The sequence below is a fragment of the Salmo salar genome, chromosome ssa27 (genome assembly GCF_905237065.1).
Source record: "Salmo salar chromosome ssa27, Ssal_v3.1, whole genome shotgun sequence".
NCBI lineage: Eukaryota > Metazoa > Chordata > Actinopteri > Salmoniformes > Salmonidae > Salmo > Salmo salar.
This window is the reverse complement of record NC_059468.1, coordinates 21,654,219-21,678,567: the sequence shown is the minus strand read 5'-3', so window position 1 is coordinate 21,678,567 and position 24,349 is coordinate 21,654,219. Positions and strand designations below refer to the sequence as shown.

General features: G+C 42.9%; 1 protein-coding gene across 1 annotated transcript in view; it reads left to right on the top strand.

Moving 5' to 3' along the window:
- Nucleotides 1–24,349, top strand: part of LOC106588717 (thrombospondin type-1 domain-containing protein 7A-like) — a 170,657-nt gene that overhangs the window by 90,849 nt on the left and 55,459 nt on the right. The window contains exons 7-12 of the mRNA XM_014177994.2: nt 8,366–8,560; nt 12,594–12,852; nt 14,095–14,210; nt 15,686–15,818; nt 15,945–16,048; nt 17,377–17,571. Of these exons, the coding sequence (XP_014033469.2) occupies nt 8,366–8,560; nt 12,594–12,852; nt 14,095–14,210; nt 15,686–15,818; nt 15,945–16,048; nt 17,377–17,571 (1,002 nt within the window). The remainder of the gene's footprint in view (nt 1–8,365; nt 8,561–12,593; nt 12,853–14,094; nt 14,211–15,685; nt 15,819–15,944; nt 16,049–17,376; nt 17,572–24,349) is intronic.

Sequence of the window (24,349 nt, the reverse complement as noted above, 5' to 3'; positions counted from 1 at the left end):
TTGTGGAAAAGGGGATGGGATGGGGTATAGAGATGGGATGTGGTATAGAGATGGGATGGGGTATAGAGATGGGAAGGGGTATGGAAATGGTATGGGGTATAGAGATGGGATGTGGTATAGAGAAGGGGTGGGGTATAGAGATGGGACGGGGTATAGAGATGGGATGGGATATGATGATGAGATGGGGTATAGAAATGGGATGGGGTATAGAGATAGGAGGGGGTATAGAGATGGGATGTGGGGGGGGGGGGGTTGAAGTGAGGTTTGTGGTGACATCCTGGTCCTCCCCTCACAAGAGTGATGGGATAAGTTGAGGTGGGGGTTGAAGAGATCCTTGATAGAGGGATGGGATGCAATAGGGTGGGGTGAGGAGAAAGGTAGGGTTCGGGGTAGGGGTGGCGTCACACAGATTTAGATCGGTGCAGGACCCCAACAAAATCTAATGTCTCAATGAAACCTTGAAAAGACTTCATGTGTCTCTAAATCCCAAATCTCTCCATTGTTGTGCGTTTCCCTTTTAAGCCATTTAGCACGGTCCTAAATCCATTTAGAGCTTTTCCGGGGTCAGGCATCCTTATTCTGACCTTCAAGATCTCAACAATACACCTCACCTCTAAGATGACCCTCAGCTAAAAAAAATGAGTCAATACATTTTTTTTATGCAAAAATTATATGCACATTTAAGCTCAATCTTTAAAAAAAAAAGCATTGAACACTTTACCCGTCAGTCATAAATTATTTGAAAATATCTGTTAACAGTCTGTCAAATCAAATGAAGTAATTCCACAAGGCTATGACTCTGGAATTGATGCCTGATGAAAGCTAAATAAGTCTCTCCCTCTCCCTCTCTCCTTCTCTCCCTCTACCTCTCTCCTCCTCTCCCTTTCCCCCTTCCTCTATCTCTTAGCTGTGCTTAGTTCTGTTATGTTCTGCAGGAAACTCTTTCATTCATGTTTGCAAACATCCAGGGGACCATACTACTTCCCGTGTGCACAGCTGTCTCATCAGATATTTTATGCATACGGCAAGCTACTGAACTTTATGCATTTACATGTTCGTCATTTAGCAGACGCTCCTATCCTGATTAGTGCATTCATCTTAAGATTCAGTAGCTAAGTGAAACAACAACAGATCACAATCGTGTCAAGGACATTTTCCCTCTACAAAGTATTTATCAGCAAACTCAGTGCTAGTGGGAAAAGGAATTCCACATGGGTTGTGCGTGCAGGGTACACTAAATTAAAAGGGTTGCAGCCACAGGGAGGGGAGCGTCTGTAAAAACTACAGGAGGCGGAGTGAACAGGTATAGAAAACACACAAATAGCTGCCAAAGCTACAAAAGAACAAAATGAGATCATCAGAAAATAACAGTATATCCGCAGAACAACACGGCAGAACATCTCAGTTTTGGTGATAACACCACCGAGTACAGCTGCTGCTGAAAAACACAGGGGAGACTGAAGTACTAGCACTAAATGCCTAGCACAGGTAAAAGACACACCCCTCAGCACTGATTGTTGATGGACTGGCAGAGGTGAAAGACACACCTCCCAGCACTGACTGCTGAAGGCCTGGCAGATGTGAAGAAAAACACCCACTACAATACAACACACCAACAAACTCGCAAGACTGTTACACAAATGTGCATTGTTTACAGACAGATTATTTCACTTATAATTCACTGTATCACAATTCCAGTGGATCAGAAGTTTACACACGCTAAGTTGACTGTGCCTTTAAACAGCTTGGAAAATTCCAGAAAATTATGTCATGGCTTTAGAAGCTTCTGATAGGCTAATTGACATCATTTGAGTCAATTGGAGGTGTACCTGTGGATGTATTTCAATGCCTACCTTCAAACTCAGTGCCTCTTTGCTTGACATCATGGAAAATCGAAAGAAATCAGCCAAGACCTCAGAAAAAAAATTGTAGACCTCCACAAGTCTGGTTCATCCTTGGGAGCGATTTCCAAACACCTGAAGGTACCACGTTCATCTGTACAAACAATTGTACGCAAGTATAAACACTATGGGACCACGCAGCCGTCATACCGCTCAGGAAGGAGACGCGTTCTGCCTCCTAGAGATGAACGTACTTTGGTGCGAAAAGTGCAAATCAATCCCAGAACAATAGCAAAGGACCTTGTGAAGATGCTGGGGGAAACAGGTACAAAAGTGTCTATGTCTACAGTAAAACGAGTCCTATATCAACATAACCTGAAAGGCCGCTCAGCAAGGAAGAGGCCACTGCTCCAAAACTGCCATAAAAAAGCCAGACTATGGTTTGCAACTGCACATGGGGACAAGATCATACTTTTTGGAGAAATGTCCTCTGGTCTGATGAAACAAAAATAGAACTGTTTGGCCATAATGACCATCGTTATGTTTGGAGGAAAAAGGGGGATGCTTGCAAGCCGAAGAACACCATCCCAACCGTGAAGCACGAGGGAGGCAGCATCATATTGTGGGGGTGCTTTGCTGCAGGAGGGACTGGTGCACTTCACAAAATAGATGGCTTCATGAGGGAGGAAAATTATGTGGATATATTGAAGCAACATCTCAAGACATCAGTCAGGAAGTTAAAGCTTGGTTGCAAATGGGTCTTCCAAATGGACAATGACCCCAAGCATACTTCCAAAGTTGTGGCAAAATGGCTCAAGGACAACAAAGTCAAGGTATTGGAGTGGCCATCACAAAGCCCTGACCTCAATCCTATAGAAAATGTGTGGGCAAAACTGAAAAAGCGTGTGCGAGCAAGGAGACCTACAAACCTGACTCAGTTACACCAGCTCTGTCAAGAGGAATGGGCCAAAATTCACCCAACTTATTGTGGAAAGCTTGTGGAAGGCTACCCAAAATGTTTGAACCAAGTTAAACAATTTAAAGGCAATGCTACCAAATACTAATTGAGTGGATGTAAACTTCTGACCCACTGGGAATGTGATGAAAGAAATAAAAGCTGAAATAAATAATTCTCTACTACACTGCTCAAAAAAATAAAGGGAACACTTAAACAACACAATGTAACTCCAAGTCAATCACACTTCTGTGAAATCAAACTGTTCACTTAGGAAGCAACACTGATTGACAATAAATGTCACATGCTGTTGTGCAAATGGAATAGACAACAGGTGGAAATTATAGGCAATTAGCAAGACACCCCCAATAAAGGAGTGGTTCTGCAGGTGGGGACCACAGACCACTTCTCAGTTCCTATGCTTCCTGGCTGATGTTTTGGTCACTTTTGAATGCTGGCGGTGCTTTCACTCTAGTGGTAGCATGAGACGGAGTCTACAACCCACACAAGTGGCTCAGGTAGTGCAGTTCATCCAGGATAGCACATCAATGCGAGCTGTGGCAAGAAGGTTTGCTGTGTCTGTCAGCGTAGTGTCCAGAGCATGGAGGCGCTACCAGGAGACAGGCCAGTACATCAGGAGACGTGGAGGAGGCCGTAGGAGGGCAACAACCCAGCAGCAGGACCGCTACCTCCGCCTTTGTGCAAGGAGGAGCAGGAGAAGCACTGCCAGAGCCCAGCAAAATGACCTCCAGCAGGCCACAAATGTGCATGTGTCTGATCAAACGGTCAGAAACAGACTCCATGAGGGTGGTATGAGGGCCCGACATCCAAAGGTGGGGGTTGTGCTTACAGCCCAACACCGTGCAGGACGTTTGGCATTTGCCAGAGAACACCAAGATTGGCAAATTTGCCACTGGCGCCCTGTGCTCTTCACAGATGAAAGCAGGTTCACACTGAGCACGTGACAGACGTGACAGAGTCTGGAGACGCCGTGGAGAACGTTCTGTTGCCTGCAACATCCTCCAGCATGACCGGTTTGGCGGTGGGTCAGTCATGGTGTGGGGTGGCATTTCTTTGGGGGGCCGCACAGCCCTCCATGTGCTCGCCAGAGGTAGCCTGACTGCCATTAGGTACCGAGATGAGATCCTCAGACCCCTTGTGAGTCCATATGCTGGTGCGGTTGGCCCTGGGTTCCTCCTAATGCAAGACAATGCTAGACCTCATGTGGCTGGAGTGTGTCAGCAGTTCCTGCAAGAGGAAGGCATTGATGCTATGGACTGGCCCGCCCGTTCCCCAGACCTGAATCCAAATGAGCACATCTGGGACATCATGTCTCGCTCCATCCACCAACGCCACGTTGCACCACAGACTGTCCAGGAGTTGGCGGATGCTTTAGTCCAGGTCTGGGAGGAGATCCCTCAGGAGACCATCCGCCACCTCATCAGGAGCATGCCCAGGCATTGTAGGGAGGTCATACAGGCACGTGGAGGCCACACACACTACTGAGCCTCATTTTGACTTGTTTTAAGGACATTACATCAAAGTTGGATCAGCCTGTAGTGTGGTTTTCCACTTTCATTTTGAGTGTGACTCCAAATCCAGACCTCCATGGTTTGATAAATTGGATATCCATTGATTATTTTTGTGTGATTTTGTTGTCAGCACATTCAACTATGTAAAGAAAAAAGTATTTAATAAGATTATTTCTTTCATTCAGATCTAGGATGTGTTGTTTAAGTGTTCCCTTTATTTTTTTGAGCAGTATATTATTCTGACATTTCACATTCTTAAAATAAAGTGGTGATCCTAACTGACCTAAGACAGGGAATTGTTACCAGGATTAAATGTCAGGCATTGTGAAAAACTGAGTTTAAATGTATTTGGCTAAGGTGTATGTAAACTTCCGACTTCAACTGTAATTCTGCTTTGAAAGTTGATCAACTTGTATCCTCACTTTTGAGAAAATGGCCTTTGAATATTTTGGTACCTACTGGAGAGCTCTCCTTTGTCGACACACATTCAGCATTGTTCACACCCTCTTAAGCTTTAGCCCCACCTATCTCTTTAAGGGTTGATCCGAGCGTTCTGTCCTAACATCAGCAGTCAAGCACCCAAGTTAACTGGCTAACGTTGGCTAGCTTGCTAGCTACTTCCAGAGACAAATGAGAGAACAGCTCGCTGACCATTTTACTTGCCCTAGCAGAGCTGGTTAGGCTGTTTTTATGCTATCCAGAGCGTTGGTGACTGCAACTGTGCTGCTTGCAACAATTTACGCTTTTTTGCAAACGTTTACTGACACCGACAATATTCAACAGGTGTTTGTCAGTTATTCTGCGCTCTGGCACACTCAGATAAGAGTGCTCTGAAATCTGAGTAGAAAGCCATAGCGAATTTACCAGCTACTTCTATCAACAGTTGTCGCAATGACCATCTATTGAAATGGTTACTTGCATAGTGAAGTATTTTGTTAACCTCTTAAGACATCTAGCTAGCTAGCAGGATAAACAATGAATCATAATCCCAACTCATGACACTACTACCCTGCATGAATCTGCAAGTAGCTAACCAACCAGGTTCAATGTTAGCTAGCTAACATTAGGCTATAACTAGCAAAGCAAATGGCTCTAAGATATGAATAATAAGATCATACACGTAACGTCAGCTAGCGAGCCAGCCAGCTAACGTTACCTAGCTAGCTAACAGTACACTTTGACTTGAAATGAAAAGTCCTTTCTGTCAAAATGTGAAACATGCAATATCTGAAAATGTAACTGGCTAGACTATCCTAACAGTGCTCTGAAATCAGAGTAGATAGCCAGAGCGAATTTACCAGCTACGTCTGTCAACAGTTGTCGCATAGTTGAGTCTTTTGTTAAGACATGTAGCTAGCTAGTTAGCTAAACAATTAACCATAATTCCAACTCATGATGTTACTACCCTGCATGAATATACAGGTAGCTAAACAGCCAGTTTCAATGTTAGCTAGCTAACATTAGGCTATAACTAGCAAAGCAAATGGCTCTGAGATACAAATAACAAGATCATACACGTAACGTTAGCTACTGAGCCAGCCAGCTAAGGTTAGCTAGCTAGCTAACAGTACATTTTAACTTGAAACAAAAATGACTTGTCGTGGAAATATTTTGTCAATAATATTTCTCAAATACCGGAGCCTGTGAGTTCAATTAGACTTTATTACAAAGTATTATATGCCGAGCTGGTTCATGAAGTAACTCCCTTTCCAGCCTTGACACACACTTTTTATGAAGGTTCATCCTTACGTCACACACATAGTAACACACATAGTAACACACACATAGTAACACACACATAGTAACGCTTTACACAAATTTTAGTTTGGTTTCACATTAGGGCATAGAAACATTATGCCATAGCAATGGTACACAAATAAATAGACATGCCCACTATCAAGACAGGTGCATGTCTAATGGTGTCTAATGACCTAGACACATAAATAGAGTGCACTTCTCCTGCTGACTACTACGAAATGTATAATGGGCACAATGTACTGGAACATTTCCAATACTTTCTGTCAAAATTAGAAATGTGTAATATCTGAACATGTAGCTAGCTAGACTATCTTACCCATATCCATCATGGATGGATGCTTCTCCCTGTCACGGATGCAATGGTTGCCTTTAGATTGAAGATGTAATCCGGAGACAGGTGTTTTCTCCATCTCCTTAGCTATCATATTCTAATTCCACTGATTTCAAAACTCGGTTATCCAGAAAGTGAAGAGCAACACTTGTGCAGTTCTACAACGTGATATATATATTAAAAAAGCAGCGTTAGACAGGATTACCTACACATACTGACCAGCTCAAATAGACAGAAGTGTGCTATATGGCAGACCAATCTGAACTCATCTTTCGGCATGTCCAGGCCACTCCTTATCTCAGCCAATCATGGCTAGCGGGAAGGTTGCTCGTTTTTTCTGTGACTCATAAATTAATTTAGTAATTTTATTAGTATTTACAGATGGCATACAAGTTTGTTATTAAGGCACATGAAAGTTCACATCTTCCAGAAGGCATTTCTGCCAAAAAAAACACATTTTGATAAAAACAAGTCACTTAGGCCTGAAACAACGACAGTCAAAAATACTGGCCAATTAGACAGTTCAAACAGCAATTATTAGGTAGGCTACTAGTGAAGAGATACTAGGGGAAAGGTGGCACTTAAATTCAAGACAATAAGAACAGCTACTAATTGAATCAAAAAATATACTTGCTATACTTGTTAAACACTACTAATCGTTCTGCCAGCTCCAATGGTGTTATGTATTAAGCATATGCAATATTATGTATTAAGCATATGCAATATGTATGAGCAATCTTCACCGTGATACATTTGCACTGTAGATTGGAGGAATCTTAAAGTATACATTAATAGAGGAAGTAGTATGTTTGTGTTAAAAGCCAGTTAATAAAAATTGCTTGTATGTCACGTGTTTTGTTCATTCGTGAATCTCTAGAGGCTTTTTCAAGACATTTGGACAGAACATCATGGCCCAGTAACGTGGGTATGTGAGTTAGCGTGCGTGTGCACGTGTGTGCGTGCGTGTGTGTGTGTGTGCGAGCATGTGGGGGACATTTGTCAAGGACAGAATATTCCACCTACGTGAAGATGACAATGATTCAGTATCTGTTGTCTTAATGTCTATGTGACTTGACACATTTGGAGATACACAAGGTTTTATCCAGCTTGCTTATGCATTAGAGATGCAATCATTTGGATATGAGCACATTTTTCTTCCATGTACACTGTCAAAGTCATGAGTAAAAGATTAAACTAATGCCTCAATGCCTGAATTAGAATTTCAATGGTTATAAATATCCACTTTTATTCATAGGTTCTTGCTTTGAAAGAAGTTGTAATTCCCCAGACTTGTTCCCTCATGTCCAATGGTTCTCTAGTCTGCCTGCTTGTTTGTCTGAAAAGCCACCAATCTTTTATGCTGGTGCAAACATGCATTGTAATACCCAGTGCCTATTTTCCCTTCAGACTTGGTGAACATGCTGACAAATGTTATGCTTGCTTTGTGTACTCTTATAAACTGGGTGGTTCGAGCCCTGAATGCTGATTGGCTGAAAGCCGTGGTATATCAGACCGTATACCACGGGTATGACAAAAAATAACTTTTGACTGCTCTAATTACGTTGGTAACCAGTTTATAATAGCAATAAGGCACCTTGGGAGTTTGTGGTATATGGCCAATATACCACAGCTAAGGTCTGTATCCAGGCACTCCGTGTGGCGTTGTGTATAAGAACAGCCCTTAGCCGTGGTATATTGGCCATACACCACACCCCCTCGTGCCTTATTGCCTAATTATACGTCTGTTTGTTAAACTCCCTCTCTCCTTTCATAACCGATACCTGGGTTCTAGGTGTCTATGTGAACAGATGCAGCAGATCTGATTTTGCGATGCGATTTTGTGTGTGATATCAGCACATGATGCTGACTGTGTATTGTACTGTATGTAACAAAGATGGTACTACTGCAAGCCTCATATACTGTGTCTCCTGTCACCTTGTGCCTCCAGGTGAGTATGTGGACCGCCAACTGTGCCGTGATGCCATCCTGCCCATGCCTGTCGTCTGTGAGGTGCCTTGCCCCAAGGACTGTGTCCTCAGTCCCTGGGCCTCCTGGTCCCTGTGCTCACACACCTGCTCCGGGAAGAACACAGAGGGAAGGCAGATGAGAGCCCGCTCAGTACTGGCCTACAGCGCAGGGGAAGGTGAGACTACAATCACACAACCCACAGGGTCAGGCCTGGTTCCAGATCTGTTTGTGTAGTAGAGTCAACTCCTATGGTTGTTGTCATGCCAAACATAGGAGTTGATCTATGGGAGTTGGCACGACCGCACTAGCGGATTTGGGACCAGGCCACACATCATCAGACCGGAGTTCAGATAGTACCTGTTTGATGGAGCATGTCAATAGTGCATACCATATGGACAGGGTTTGCACTTCCTATTGGTTCTGTTGCACCAGATGAGCTTGATCATGTGCAGCTAAAGTACATGAAGGAAGAAAAAAAATCTCAATTTGATCCCAGGTCTGCACAGCATGCAGGAGAGTATCTGATATCTCATGTGAGGCTGCTGAAGCAAGCATTCACCATGCCCTCTATTTCTGTTCTATGTTCCACGAGCCAAATTGTCAATATTGTATAAATTATTCTGTATGTTCCTCCTCCTCGGCGACTGCTCAGGCTGTAGCCTGGGTTACTGTGATGCAGGGTAAGGTTCTGGGATGTGGCATAGTCACAAGGAATAACAAGCTTGGAAACTTTAGGATAGATGTCTGTACTACTCTCTGGAGCTACATTTTCAATGTTTAGGTTCAAAGCATCTGAGTGCGACGTGCTTAGAGCCCTAGTGCTTAGTATTCTTTATAGCACCTTTCACAAACGTAGGGATTGGTAATAAAACATTCATAACTTTGCATTGACCTTCCTTTAAGGTCGATCGCAGGTGCTCAAGGTTCCTGCACAATTCGGTACTATAATTTCCTATGCTCTTAGAATGCAGTGTTCCCATAGATGTAGTTATTCAGCTCTGTAGATGTTATAAGTAGATGTATGTAGTTGATATACTGTATGGCTACCTGGGTACCAATCTATTTCCCCTCACTGCCTGGTCAGCATGACTTTATGCGTGTACTATGAAAAACTTTTACAGACCCTCAACCGCACAGTGCTAGTAATAAGCATTCCTTAGTGTAAAGTGCTGTCTGACAACCTAAGGAGAGGAGATGGAAACCCTAAGGAGAGGAGACTGAAACTCTAAGGAGAGGAGACTGAAACCCTGAGGGGAAGTGACTGAAATCCCAAAGAAAAGCGAATGAAATCCCAAAGAGAAGCAACTGAAACCCTAAGGAGGGACAACTGAATCCTTAAGGAGAGGCAACTGAAATCCTAAGGAAAGGAGACTGAAACCCCAAGGAGTGGCGACTGAAACCCTAAGGAGAGGTGACTGAAACCCAAAGGAGAGGCGACTGAAACCCTAAGGAGAGGTGACTGAAACCCAAAGGAGTGGCGACTGAAACCCTAAGGAGAAGAGACTGAAACCCTAAGGAGAGGAGACTGAAACCCTGAGGAGAAGCGACTGAAATCCCAAAGAGAAGCAACTGAAACCCCAAGGAGAGTCGACTGAAACCCTAAGGAGAGTCGACTGAAACCCTAGGGAGAGAAGATTGAAACCCTAAAGAGAGGAGACTGAAACCCTAAGGAGAGGAGAAGTGTAAGTCTGGTCAGTATTGGAACTAGTGCCTCTGGGTTAGAGTCTTGCAGTCCAAGCTGCCAGTCATGCCCTGAAAACCCATCGCTATACAACCTACACTGAGCTGTGCCATCGCCTTGCAGTAGATCAGCATGTTGTAGCCCATTGTATAACTCTGCTACAGCTCTTGTAGATATCCTCCATTGGACCATAGCAAGACAGTGTCTGTCTGTGGCATATTCAGAACACCCACGCAGGAGAGAGACTTTATACATGATCGTTTTCTCTAAATGGATACTGGTATGCTCTGGCATGGGGAGGACAGTCACACTGTCATCACGGCAGAAACAGAATCAGCTGAATGCCTCGCATAATTTATTAGCCTTCCTATGCCTCAGCAGACAGACACACTGTCCAGGATAAATGGCAAGAGGTGTGTGTGTGTGTGTGTGTATGTGTGTGTATGTGTGTATGTGTGTGTGTGTGTGTGTGTGTGTGTGTGTGTGTGTGTGTGTGTGTGTGTGTGTGTGTGTGTGTGTGTGTGTGTGTGTGTGTGTGTGTGTGTGTGTGTGTGTGTGTGTGTGTGTGTGTGTGTGTGTGTGTGTACTAGCTATCACACATGCAGATTGAGGACCTCCCAATTCAGGCCTGAGTCACAACTTGAGATCTCTGTAAATTATGGAGTGGTGTCAATTTGAGCCAAAATTCAAGTGGTGTGGAGATCTCAAGTTAGGCTCTCAGGGAGTAGAGAGAGCAGTTTACAGTCAATTGGAGAACATAGCAGAATAGAAATGACTGGGTAATTCCAACAGGGTTGAGCCCAATTACAAAAGGCTAAGTTAGGACACTCTCGTAACGAGACGAAGGATTAGCTGTGGTAGCCAAACCCACAACTTAGAGTTCAGTAAATAACAGTGGTAGGGAGAGTTTGCCTTGTTTTACATGACGTGAAGGTTTCAGTAACTGTGTCTTAGAAAGCTCTGTAACATAACATGGAGGGAAAGAAGGTTCTTCATTGTGTCACGAACCGGCTCAAAGTCCGTAACAAAAAGGGAGACAACGTGGAGATAAGGAATAACAACGATATATTTATTAACTGAAATAACCTAAATACAATTAACAATGGTGTGTAGTCAGTAATCAGTAGTGTAAGTGAGTGGTTGCGTGCATAGATGTGATAATGAGGGGTGTTGAAAGGTGCCAAAGCAAACAAACACAAAAATGCCACAACAAAAATCTAACAGTGTGTCTGCATGGAGAGAGTCTCCTCAACGAATGGGGAAGAGGTGTATTTATCCCGGGACACACCCGGGCCCAGGTGTGTCCCATGTTGCTGACGACCCTTCCAGCTCCGCCCGCCGACATCCTAATAAGGAAAACAAGGGCAAAGAGAAAGAATCCGGCAGACAGAGTGGGAAGATCATCACAATTGTAAAGGATGTAAGAAAAGCTAACTCCACACAATATTACCACTGCATCATTTTTATGGTCAAAGACTTTTTACAAGACTTGTAAAAAAAAAAGAAGTAAATAGCATCTTTTATAAATGACTTGTTAAAGGACAGGCTCCCTAGGGCCTACACGGAATTCAATTCTATATCTTCTCTCTGTGTGGCTTTTGAAGACAGAAGGACATCCTAAAGTATGCTCATCTGTTTTCCCCTGCTCCACTATTGATTGGCTGATCTTGGTCCTTCTCCAGCATTGATTGGTGGAATGTGGTGGTCCGCCATCTTTGAGTGGACAATCTCCGTTCTTCTCCTTAATTTATTGGTGGTTCTCATTGATTGGTCAATGCCCGTTGCGGTTTGTAATGGCTGACCTTCCGCTCGGGGGTCTGGTATCCCAGCGTGACACAGCCTCTAATGACATCCAATCATGGTGAGAGGTCATACACACACAAATACAACACACACACACACACACACACACACACACACACACACACACACACACACACACACACACACACACACACACACACACACACACACACACACACACACACACACACACACACACACACATCACAACCATCTGTGGTGAGGGGTGGGAAGGGGTCACATGCTGTCCACCTGGTGTCTAAGATACTGTCAGACCCAGGGTCAATTCATCTCCGTTGTCTCCATCTCCATGACTGCTTTCCCCCAAGGGACTATACTGGTTTATTTAGCTCTGAAACAGCTGTACTGTTGTTTTTAACCCAATGAGTGGAACCAAAAAGACAAGTTAACCTTAAGAGCACAAAGACACAGCTGGACCATTTGAATGGAAGTGGAGAAGGATTGGTTTATGAGATATACAGCTTAACTTACTCTCTTTGTAGTTGTCAGCTCAAGCTCAATAGCCAGCTCAACGAACAAAACTACTGGCTGAGCAGCCAGTCAAGGCAAACCACAATCATGTAACTGAGTAGTATCTCCTGTATTTGAATGTGATGTTTGTGCTTCTGCTTTGTCTTTGGGGTCTTTTTGAAAAACTGCTATAGGGTTTTATAAATACAGTATATTTCATAGATTGACCATTTGGTTGTTGTGTGTTTGACAGGCGGTGTCCAGTGCCCCAACAGCATTGCTCTCCAGGAGGTGCGGAGCTGCAATGACCACCCTTGTACTGTGTACCACTGGCAGACAGGGCCCTGGGGACAGTGTATCGAGGACACGTCGGTCCCCCCTGTCAACTCCACAGCGGCCGGGGCCAGGGCCGGGGTCGGGGTCAGGGGAGGGGACTCCTCCTGCTCTGTGGGGATGCAGACACGGAAGGTCATCTGTGTCCGGGTCAATGTAGGACAGGTGCCTCCCAAAAAGTAAGAGTCCCTCCTTCAAAATAAGAGTTCCTTTTTCAAAGTAAGACTTCCTCCTTCAAAGTAATAATAATACATGGCATTTATAGCTTTTCAAAGACCCAAGGTTGTAAGAGTATGAGTTCTTCCTTCAATGAGAGGACTGAATACCAATATAAGTCTATATGACTATAATATTTGTGGAAAGTGAGAGAGGAAATTAATTAAATGAAATGTCAGTAGAACGGTTATGCTTATGCTGATGTGGTGTAATATGTATTCAGGGTTCCATAAGCCTTCGCTAAGTATAATTCAAAGCACGAAAGCACAGAGCCTTTGTCCCAGTATCTATCTATGGAAGGAACAATATCCTATTGTTACCACTGTCTGTCTGGCTGCATAGCTGTGAGCTGATGGGTTCCCTGATGGGTTTCTGCCTGGGTTCCAGACAGTTGTTCTAAAGTATCTGGGTTCTCCCTCCCTACCACCCTAAGGGTATCTGCCAGGGGACGTGAATCATAATAATGAATTAGCTATTTATTTATTCAGCTTTAATAGTAGCATTATCCTGGCAGGATGAGCTGGAGCTACTAGGCAGACTGGGGATGAGCTAGGTCCCATGCTGGGTATGGTAATGAAGCCTGGGCAGTTTTATTCTGGCGGTTTATGATTGTCCCATCCAGGGTTTAATTTTACCCAGCTACCATTTCACACTATCACACCATGCTGCTCTGGGACTCACACACATGAACATTATTAGGGTTTATTTGTGGTGTCAAATTGTTACAGCTGCTGAACTACTATCACTAAACACACTTGATCCCACTAGGTTTGGGACGATATATTAATATATCATAATATCAAATAATGAAATCGTATAATGTCACGAATGAAACAGGTATGATATGCTTGAGTTCATTACCATTACGGGACATGAATGAGCTAACAATGTAGCACTGTTACAGAGGGGATATGATATTCAAAGCAATGAAGGGGCTTAATCTGAAGCCCTAAAACCAGGGATTCATAGTATACTTGGAGAATCCCTGACATTCCTTACAACAATGACCCAGTATTGATATACTGTATACTGTAAACAGTTGGATTATTTTGACAAGACAAATATGCATTCATAAACATAAACGATATTTGCACACATCTCTACACATTCATCAACTCATCAATCAAGTGCAAGGGGGGAGCAAAAACCCGCAGACACTGCCCTCCGTGGAATGAGTTTGACACGTCTAGATGATGTGATTTCAGGTGTCCGGAGAGTATTCGTCCTGAGACGGTCAGGCCCTGCCTCCTGCCATGTAAAAGAGACTGCAGCGTCACCTCCTACAGCGATTGGAGCGCCTGCCCTGCCACATGTAAAGAAGGTACCTACTAGCCTTATCAAAATTCTGAAGAATACACAGATATAGAACAATGTAAAGGCCTCTCAACACACTCAAGTACACATTATTGGGAAAAATGCCACTATGTCAAGAGAGAGTGGCATTCAATATGCCAAGCAGGTACATCCTATTATTGTCAAGCATGCATTACAGTACAACAGATACAGAGCAGTTTGTCCATGACAAAAATGCTCAAGAGATGGAGCCTAAGCCATATGGTTTTGAAATGAGCATGTGCTTCAAAGCATGTGAAGAAGTTCATTAGAACAGAGAATTCTAAATAATAGTGGGTCTGTTGTTAAGTGTTTGCTTCCTGGTTTTGACAGCCCTGACAAATGGGCAAATCTGATAAACAAAACACTTGCACAATTATACAATTATTTCTCTTCTCCTCTTCAAATATTTCATTTCGAGCTGAGAGAATCATCAAGTCAAAACGGTAATTCACTTAGGAGCTGTGACATCCTAGAACGGCTACCAACGAACACGCATTGTTGCTTGGCAACGTTTTTCTAAATAAAGAACTAGAACAAATGCTGCTTATAAGCAGAAAGTGCAGGGGCAATTTAAAGCAATTTGCCCGCACTGCAACAACCTCTTTGTGAGCTAGAAAACGCTTGTTAGCGTATATGTTTCTGTGATTTCCATTTCCCGGGAGTGAATGTTGTATTCATGAATACTTGACATGACCAGAAACATCTGCTAAGCAATACTTTATAGAGTCTATAAGAACAGTCATTGGGCTTGTTTTCCTATTTTTTTTTATCCTTTAATCTGCCTCTGCTAGTAATCTTGCTTGTATTATTTCTAATGTGGCACCCAGATCATCTGGCTTTACTAGGAGTATATGGTCATGGATTTGTCCGGCTCCTACGAGAACCATCGGAGCTGTCAATATAACAAAAGATCCTACAATATGAATATAGTATATATATCTCCTGTAGCTAGTTACCTCTATGGATCATACATTGCAACATGGATATGGCCACTGTAATAGGATTCTGATGGACTTCTTGTAAGGGCAATATAACCTCCACCACCCAATCACTGAGTTGGGTGGACACCAGCAGAAAAGTGAAGCCCACATCAATCAATATGCCATACTTGATTATTTCATTACCTTCTCTCCGAACTGGTCAGGAAAGTACATATCTGCTGGAGAACACCAGCCTAGAGAGCTGGGAACCAGCTGTGCTCCTACATTACGTTTTAGTGTTCTTCATGGTCAAGGTTAATGATACACAGCTGCTAAAAGTCAACAGCAAACAAAACACTTGTTTTACAAGGACATTTCAAGGACCTGTGATTTGCAATTACTCAAGTAGGTAACAGGTATTCATCATGATAATTTTCCACTTCAAGACTCGATGGAAGTAGCTTGAGTGCTGCTGTTATTGTCTCTGTCTAGTGATTGGGTCAGTGTGTGAATAAAGTGTTTTTCTATGGGTTATTATAAGGTGGCAACACGAAAAGGAAACAGAACAGGAAACGCATCATCATCCAGCTGCCGGCCAACGGGGGACAGGACTGCCCGGAGGTGTTGACTCAGGAGAGAGACTGTGAGGCGCCTTCTGTCTGTTTGGGATACAGGTAAGGCTCCATCATCCACCAAGACCACTCTACTCTTTTGACTAAAGAGGTATCAAGTTAAATAGAGCAAGACTTTGACTATGACTCTCAAGATGACTCAGCTGTGTCCTGTTTCTTCTACTGCAGGTGGAAGACACACAAGTGGAGGCGATGCCAGTTGGTTCCCTGGTCCGTTCGTCAGGACAGTCCTGGAGCTGTGGAGACCTGTGGGCCTGGACTGCAGGCTAGAGGTGAGCAACAGAATCCTGCATGCACTAGCTACTCAATTTGATTCTGGGGGCAAAGAGTTCATATCTGAAGTGATGGATATATAAGATAATACCTTTGTCATGAGAGACTTTAAAAAAAATATTATTTTGACCATGGATTAAATTAAAGATATTATTTTTGCATCTCGGCCTACTTGGGTTTTTCCTTTTCATGGTTTTGAACTTGACAGTCATGAGAGACTAGTCACATTCATATAGTATGTGAAGTACATTTAAATATTTGATCTGCGCTTGATTTAACTTGCTTGGTACTATGCATGTGACTGTGGAAGTGTGTAGTATTGTTGATGTGAGAAAGGGAGATAGGCATCAAAGTAACACCTTGGGCTTCATGTATCTTTCATCTCCATCTAAATGTTACGCTGGGACTGGTGGTTAAATAACCAAATCGTTCCTCCAAAACCCTTCCCTATAGCTGTACCAGGCATCAATTAGTTACAGTAAGGTTTAAACACAAAATGTTCATTCTGGTGGATTGCTTTGTGTTGAACTCGACGAAGCATGACAGAGAGCGGCAACAATGCATCTATCTGTCTTCGATTTACAAAATGGTGTCAGTCAGTGAATTGAGAGCATAGAGTTCTTCTTCCACTCCTTGCACCAGACCTCTAGTAGCATCTTGAAGTAGAAAACCATTATCTGATCAGATGATGAGCACATTTCAACCTCCTTCTTCACACTCCACATTTGGCCACATTACCTGTAATGGTATCTGTGTAGACATTGACACAGGGGGAGAGACAATTCAATAAAGAGCTCTGGCTCCTCCTCATTCAATGATATCTAGTCGGGTCTGTTTGGGTGGGAAAGTCAATAGACATTAGACTATGTTCAGTTTTATCACTTAATGCTGTTCTCGCCTCTGTGTGTGTTATTAACTGAGTGAACAGGAGACAGAGAGTGCGTATGAAATCTAAGTCTATTCCCTATGTAGTGCACTACTTTTGACTAGATCATGACAGGGAATAGGTTACAATTTGGAATGCAATGTAGTGAGTCATACCAACTAGCAATGAGTCATTCCAGATCCCACAGTGACAGTACTGTAGGTTAATCATCACTTTAAACACAGTCAGGTCTTGATCGCCTGTGATGGGACTCTCATGTTTAGCTCCAAATGCAGCCAAAGGGCATTAACCAAATGAGATTGTGAGTCTCCCCTAATGAAGTGTCCAACGTGTGTACCAAAGCTTATTGCCTCACACCATAGCAACCACCACTTCATTCCTTTTTCTTTCTTTCTTTCTCTTTCTTTCTTTCTTTCTTTCTTTCTTTCTTTCTTTCTATAGCTGTCTCATGCTGGAAGCAGGATGGGGGTCAAGCGGACATGGGAGCATGTCTGAAGTTTGCCAGCTCCATGCCCTCTCTAACCCAGCTCTGCCAGCTCCCATGCCAGGACGACTGCCAGCTAACCGCCTGGTCCAAGTTCTCTTCCTGTACACAGGACTGTGTGGGCGTCAAGACCCGCAAGAGGATGCTAGTGGGTGAGTGGACTGGAGTAGGCTGTACAAGTACAGTAAACTAACTAACGTAGTCCTCTTTGTCTCTGAGTGGACTGGAGTAGGCTGTACAAGTACAGTAAGCTAACTAACGTAGTCCTCTTTGTCTCTGAGTGGACTGGAGTAGGCTGTACAAGTACAGTAAGCTAACTAACGTAGTCCTCTTTGTCTCTGAGTGGACTGGAGTAGGCTGTACAAGTACAGTAAGCTAACTAACGTAGTCCTCTTTGTCTCTGAGTGGACTGGAGTAGGCTGTACAAGTACAGTAAGCTAACTAACGTAGTCCTCTTTGTCTCTGAGTGGACTGGAGTAGGCCGTACAAGTACAGTAAACTAACACATTTTGTATTTGGTATTTTACTAGGATCCCCATTAGCCGCTGCGAAAGCAGCAACTACTCTTCCTGGGGTCCACACAAAACATGAAACGTGACATGACACAGAACATTAATAAACAAGTACAGCTCAAGGACAGAAGTACATACAGTAAATATAAATTGTCACACATTGCTTACATGTCAGTACATACACATATAGGTCAAATACATAATAATATTTTGTGGTACCAATGAGTGTCCGAAATGTGTGCCAACTGCTTGAACTGGCAGTTCGGTACCTTCAACACATCAATACCTCGCACAAAGACCAATAGTGATGCAGTCAATCTCTCCTCAGTGTTGAGCCAGGAGAGATTGACATGTATGTTACTGACATCTCCCTCCGTGTATATCTAAGTGCAATACAGTATGTGCGGCTTTGTTCTGGACCAACTGTAATTTATGTATGTCCCTCTTTGCCGCGCCTGACCACACAGCTGAGCAGTAGTCCAGGTGCAACAAAACTGGGGCCTGTAGGTCCTGTCTGGTCAACTGAGATGTCAAGAAGGCAGAGCAACGCCCTATCATGGACAGACCTCATCCCGTTTTAGCAACCATTGAGTCTATATGTTTTGACCATGACAGCTTTGGTTACACCCATCAGTTTAGTCTCCTCAGCTTGCTCAAACGACACATTATTCAATAATAGATTTAAATGACGTTTAGTGTTGAGCGAGTGATTTGTCCCAAAAACGATTCTTTTAGTTTTTGAAATATTTAGCACCAGCCTATTGCTAGTTACCCATTCTAAAACTAACTGGATGTAACGACTGTCGTAGAGAGGGGACCAAAGCGCAGCGTGTTGAGTGCTCATGATGAAATGCATTTTAACTCAAAATACTAAAGACAAAATAACAACCAGAAAACGATCAGCTCACAGTTCTGTCAGGTACATAGACTAACAGAATACAACTACCCACAAACACAGATGGAACAAAACCCTACTTAAATATGATCTCCAATTAGAGACAATGAGGACCAGCTGCCTCTAATTGGAGATCATCCCCCCCCAAAAAACATAGAAATAGAAAACTAGAACTAAACATAGGTATAGAAAACATAGAAAAACACAAAACACCCCCTGTCACGCCCTGACCAACTCTACCATAGAAAATAACATCTTACTATGGTCAGGACGTGACACTGGAGCTCTATGTTAAGGGTGTCAGTTATTTATTTTGTTGTTGCAGCCGACGTGTACTGTTGAGTTGTCAGTGTACATAGACACTCAGGCTTTATTCAAGATCATTGGAAGGTATGAGTAAAAACAGAAAAATATAATGGCCCTAGCCGGCTGCCCTGCGGTACACCACACTCAACTGAATTTGTATTAGGGAGACTTCCATAAACGAAAACCGTCTGTTCTATTAGACAGGTAACTCTCAATCCATAATAAGACAGAGGATGCAAATTCATAACACCTACATTTTTTCAGCAATAGGTTATGATCAATGACATCAAAAGTGTCCTTCTCTATAAGCATGCTGAAAGTGTACATTTTAATAACTTTGCATTTGATCAAGCACCATTTTTTCCTAAAGTTTGCTAAGCATTTGTAACAGGCTGATTGATTGACTGTTTGAACCATTAAAGGGTGCTCTACTATTCTTGGGTAGTGGAATGAACTTTCTCTCCCTCCATGTCTGAGGGCACACAGTATTCTAGGCTTAAACTGAAGATGTGGCAAACAGGAGTGGCAATGTATTCCGCTACCAACTTTAGCAATTTACAATCCAGGTTGTCGGTACCAGGTGGTTTGTTCTTAATTATTAATATTTCACCTCTTCCACATACACTTTGCAGAACTCAAAAACTACAGTGCTTGCCTTTCATTACTTTGTCCATTATGCATGAATATGAAGGCTCAGCATTTGTTGTTTGCATGTCATGCCTAAGTTTGCTAATCTTGTCAACAAAAAAGGTTTTGTTATGAAACAGCCATCTGCTTCAATGAAGGATAGAGCTTTTTGGCCTAGAACGTCATATAAAGTACTCCAAAGCTTTTTACTATAATTCTTTATATAATTTATCTTCATTCCATAGTATAGTTTCTTCTTCTTTTTGTTAGTTGTGTGATTTCTCAATTTACTATATGTTGTCAGACTTATTTGCTCTTCCCTTTGCCTCATCCCTCTCAGCCATACAGTTTTTAAATTCATCATCTATCCATGGGGATTTAGCAGTTTTAACAGTCAGTTTCTTGTTGGGCGCATGCCTATCAGTAACCAGAAGAAGCAGTTTCATAAGTGCTTCAAGTGCGGCGTGAGATTGTTCCTCATAACATATACATCAGACCAACAAATATTTTTCATATCTTCGAAATAGGAATCATTGCAAAAACTCTTGTATGATTGCTTATATACAATTTTAAGGCCAGACTTTGTAATTTTGTTTTTTATTTTTGTTTATTATGATCACTACATCCGATGGGTGTGGATACTGCTTTAGAGCCGATTTCTGCAGCATTAGTAAAGATGTGATCAATACAAGTGGATGATTTAGTTTCTGTTTTGTTTGTAAATACCTTGGTAGGTTGACTGATAACCTGAACGAGATTGCAGGCATCGGTTACAGCTTGGAGCTTATTTTTGAGTGGTCAGCCAGTCAATATTTAGGTCACCCAGAAAATATACTTCTCTGTTGATATCACATACATTATCCAGCATTCATATTCCAAATACTGAGTTTTAGCACTTGTTGGTCTATATCAACTTCCTACGAGAATAGGCTTTAGGTGAGGCAGATGAACCTGTAGCCATATTACTTCTATATCATCTGACATGAGATCTTCTCTCAGCCTAACAGGAATATGACTCTGGACCTACATAGCAACACCTCCTCCATTTGCATTTCTATCTTTACTATATACTGTATTCTATAACAGTGTATGCTCTAGCTACTACTGCATCATCATAGGAATTATCTAAGTGTGTTTAAGAGATGCACAGAATATTAATGTTTTCTGATGTTTATAAGTTGTCAATTTCATGAACCTTGTTTATTATGCTACATATGTTACTATAGGCTATTTTTGTCCTCTTCTGGGTTCCTTGTTTGTTTTTAGTGCTATTCCGAGAGGCTGATCTGAGGTAGACACATCAGTGACATTTACATTTAAATCAATGGTACTGAGTGGGCTGCCCACAGTGGGCTTCTTCCTAAAGCAGACAGTTTCAGTGCAAACTGTGGAATTCAATTATATGTGGATATCAGTGGAGGCTCCCCAGAGGATGAAGGGATAAACAATCCTCCTCAGTGAATTTCATGAAAATAAAAATAGTGAAACATAAAAAATATATTCTAAATCTATTCACGTCACCAAATAATTGAATTAAACACACTGTTTTGCAATGAAGGTCATAGCCTCAACAGCCCCAACAGCACTCTGTAGGGTAGCACCATGGTGTAGCCAGAGGACAGCTGGTTTCCGTCCTCCTCTGGGTACATTGACTTCAATACAAAACCTAGGAGGCTCATGGTTCCCACCCTTCCATAGACTTACACAGTAATTATGACAACCCGGAGGATGTCCTCTAACCTATAAAAGCTCTTGCAGTATGAACTGAAATGTTGTCCACCCAATCAAAGTAACGGAGAAGGAATCTAGTACTGAAAGCATAAGCTACAGATAGCTAGCACTACAGTGCATAAAATGTGGTGAGAGGTTGACTCAGAGAGAAAGACAATAGTTTTGAACAAATTTGTTTCTTTAAAAATGAAGGAGAAGGGAGAGAGAGAGAGAGCTAGCTATATTTGATAGTATTTATTTTTTCACTTTCACTTTCACTTAGCTTGCAAATCCTGCTAGCTAGTTTAGCCTATTCAAACACCCGGCTTAAACATAGAGGGATGCTAAGTTAGCTAGCTCACTATGGCTGTCCAACACTGGAACTCTTCCAAGTGTTTGATTTTATTAATTTATTGCCACTGGGGCCTGCAGGTGTAACTGCTAAACTACTTGCTAACTGTACACTGTACTGCATGATTATATCGGTTTACTAACGTGTTAGTTCTAGAAGCTATATTGACTATGACCTCAGCTAATATGGTGACAATGATGCAGGCTGTGTGTAGCGGTTAGCGGTTTTGATATGAAGGTTTGGCTTGGAAATGTTTTTTCGCCTGGTCACAGACATCTAATGTATTGTGCTCTGAAGTCCACATGCAAAGGACAAAGGTGAGAGGAGGAAGAGAGCGTGTAGAGGCAAGAAGAAATTATACAATGAGCAAAATGATCATTCTATTTGTATGTAGCTATGAAAGTGAACTGTGTTTGCATGTGATAAGGGGTGCATTCATTCAGCCAATTCTGTTGGAAAACTTTCTGAACAAGCTGACCACCACATAGTGATTATTTATAAGCTATTATCATACGGTTTAGGCTATAACGTTGCATTCATTCTTGCAAAAAACAGCCAGAAGGCTTAATATTTCAAGTGCAAGTGTTGGTTAAGGAAAGAGTTCTTTGGGGGGGTACTCTTTGAAGAGGTAGGGTTTCTGGTGCTTTCGCATGATGGGCAGGGACTCTGCTGTCCTAGCTTCAGGGTGAAGCTAGTTCCAACATTGGGGTGCCAGGATAGAGAGCTTGGACTGGGCCCTTCACCCTATGGGATGGCAAAGAGACCAGAGGTGGCAGAACTGAGTGCTCGGGTTGGGGTGTAGGGTTTCAACATAGCCTGAAGGTAGAAGGGACAATTCCTCTTGCTGCTCCGTAGGCAAGCACCATGGTCTTGTAGTGGATGCGAGCTTTGTCTGGAAGCCAGTGGAGTGTGTGAGAAGTGGAGTGAGATGGGATAACTTGGGAAGGTTGAAAACCAGGTGGACTGCAGCGTTCTGGATAAGTTATAGGGGATTTATTGCATGAGCAGGAAGTCCAGCCAACAGAGAGTTACAATAGTCCAGACAAGTGCCTGGATTATGTCCTGCACCACTTCCTGTGTGAGGTAGGGTCGTACTCTACGGATGTTATACATCATGAACCTGAAGGAGCGAGTCACTGCTTTGATGTTTGAAGAGAACGACAGGGTCACGGCTCTTTGTACTCTCGGAGGGCGACACTGTGGAGTTGTCAATCATGAAGGCCTGTTGAAGTTGAGCTTGATGTGGTGGGCCGACATCCAAGCTGAGATATCTGTCAGGCACACAGAGATGCATGTCACAAAATGTGTATCAGAAGGAGAAAAGTAGTTGAGTGTCATCTGCATAGCAATGATAGGAGAGACCATGAGAGGATATGACGAAGCTGAGAGACTTGGTGTATAGAGCGAAAAGGAGAGGGTCTAGAACCGAGCCCTGTGGGACACCAGTAGTGAGAGTACGTGGTGCAGATAATAGATCCTCTCCATGTCACCTGTTTGGAGCGGCCTCCCAAGTTGGATGCAATCAAAGAGGGTGCAGAGCCTGACACACCCAGCCCTGAGAGGGTGGAGAGGAGTATATGATGGTTCACAGGGTAGAAGGCAGTGAATAGATCTAGAAGGTAGAGAATAGAGCTCTGGCAGTGTGGAGTGCCTCCATGACACAATCTCAGTTGAGTGATCCGTCTTGACTGATTAGGCTCAAGAAGATCGTTCTGAGAGAGATGATCAAGTGTTTTGGAAAGAAAAGAAAAGGGATACATGTCTATAGTTTTTGACGGCAGATGAGTCAAGTGTTGGGATCTTGAAGAGGGGAGCGACTTGGGACATTTTGAAGTCAGAGGGGATGCAGCCCGTGGTCTGGAATGAGTTGGAGGGAAGTGAGGAATGGGAGAAGGTCTCCAGAGATGGTCCGAAGGAGGGGATAGGGCTGAGCGGACAGGTTGTCGGGTGGCTAGACCGACAGCCTGGATATTAAACTTAAACTTTCTTAAACTGAAGCAAACGGAACAAAACAGGGATAAACATACATTAATTTGTCAAATAGAAACTATCATTTGCAACTGTTGGACTAATGATTACACCCTATATCAGCTAGATTCAGGATTCAGGCAAGAGTGTGCAAGGCGGTATTGAATGTGTCACTGTCTGCACCTTGATCATGACCTGTACACCTACGTTGTAAACATTCATTCATAGGCTAGGTTGTAGCAACCTCATGATGGGTGTAGGGAAAATGTGAGTATCATTTAGTATCCTAAACCTATCACTGTTACATTGAACTGGGTTAATGGAATGTGAATGACAGTCATCTAATATGCTGTAATAGAAATATGACCATGCTCATAAAAAAATATGCATCCTCCCTCCTCTTAAATGTCACCGACCGCCACTGGGGCATATGGTTATTAAAGACAATACCCTCGGAGCTAACAGTTGAAGGAACATAGTGAGGTTACTTACATTCACTGCATGTCTATTTCTCTGGGATATAATCTGATTCCCATGTCCTCTGTTGGTTATTATGACAG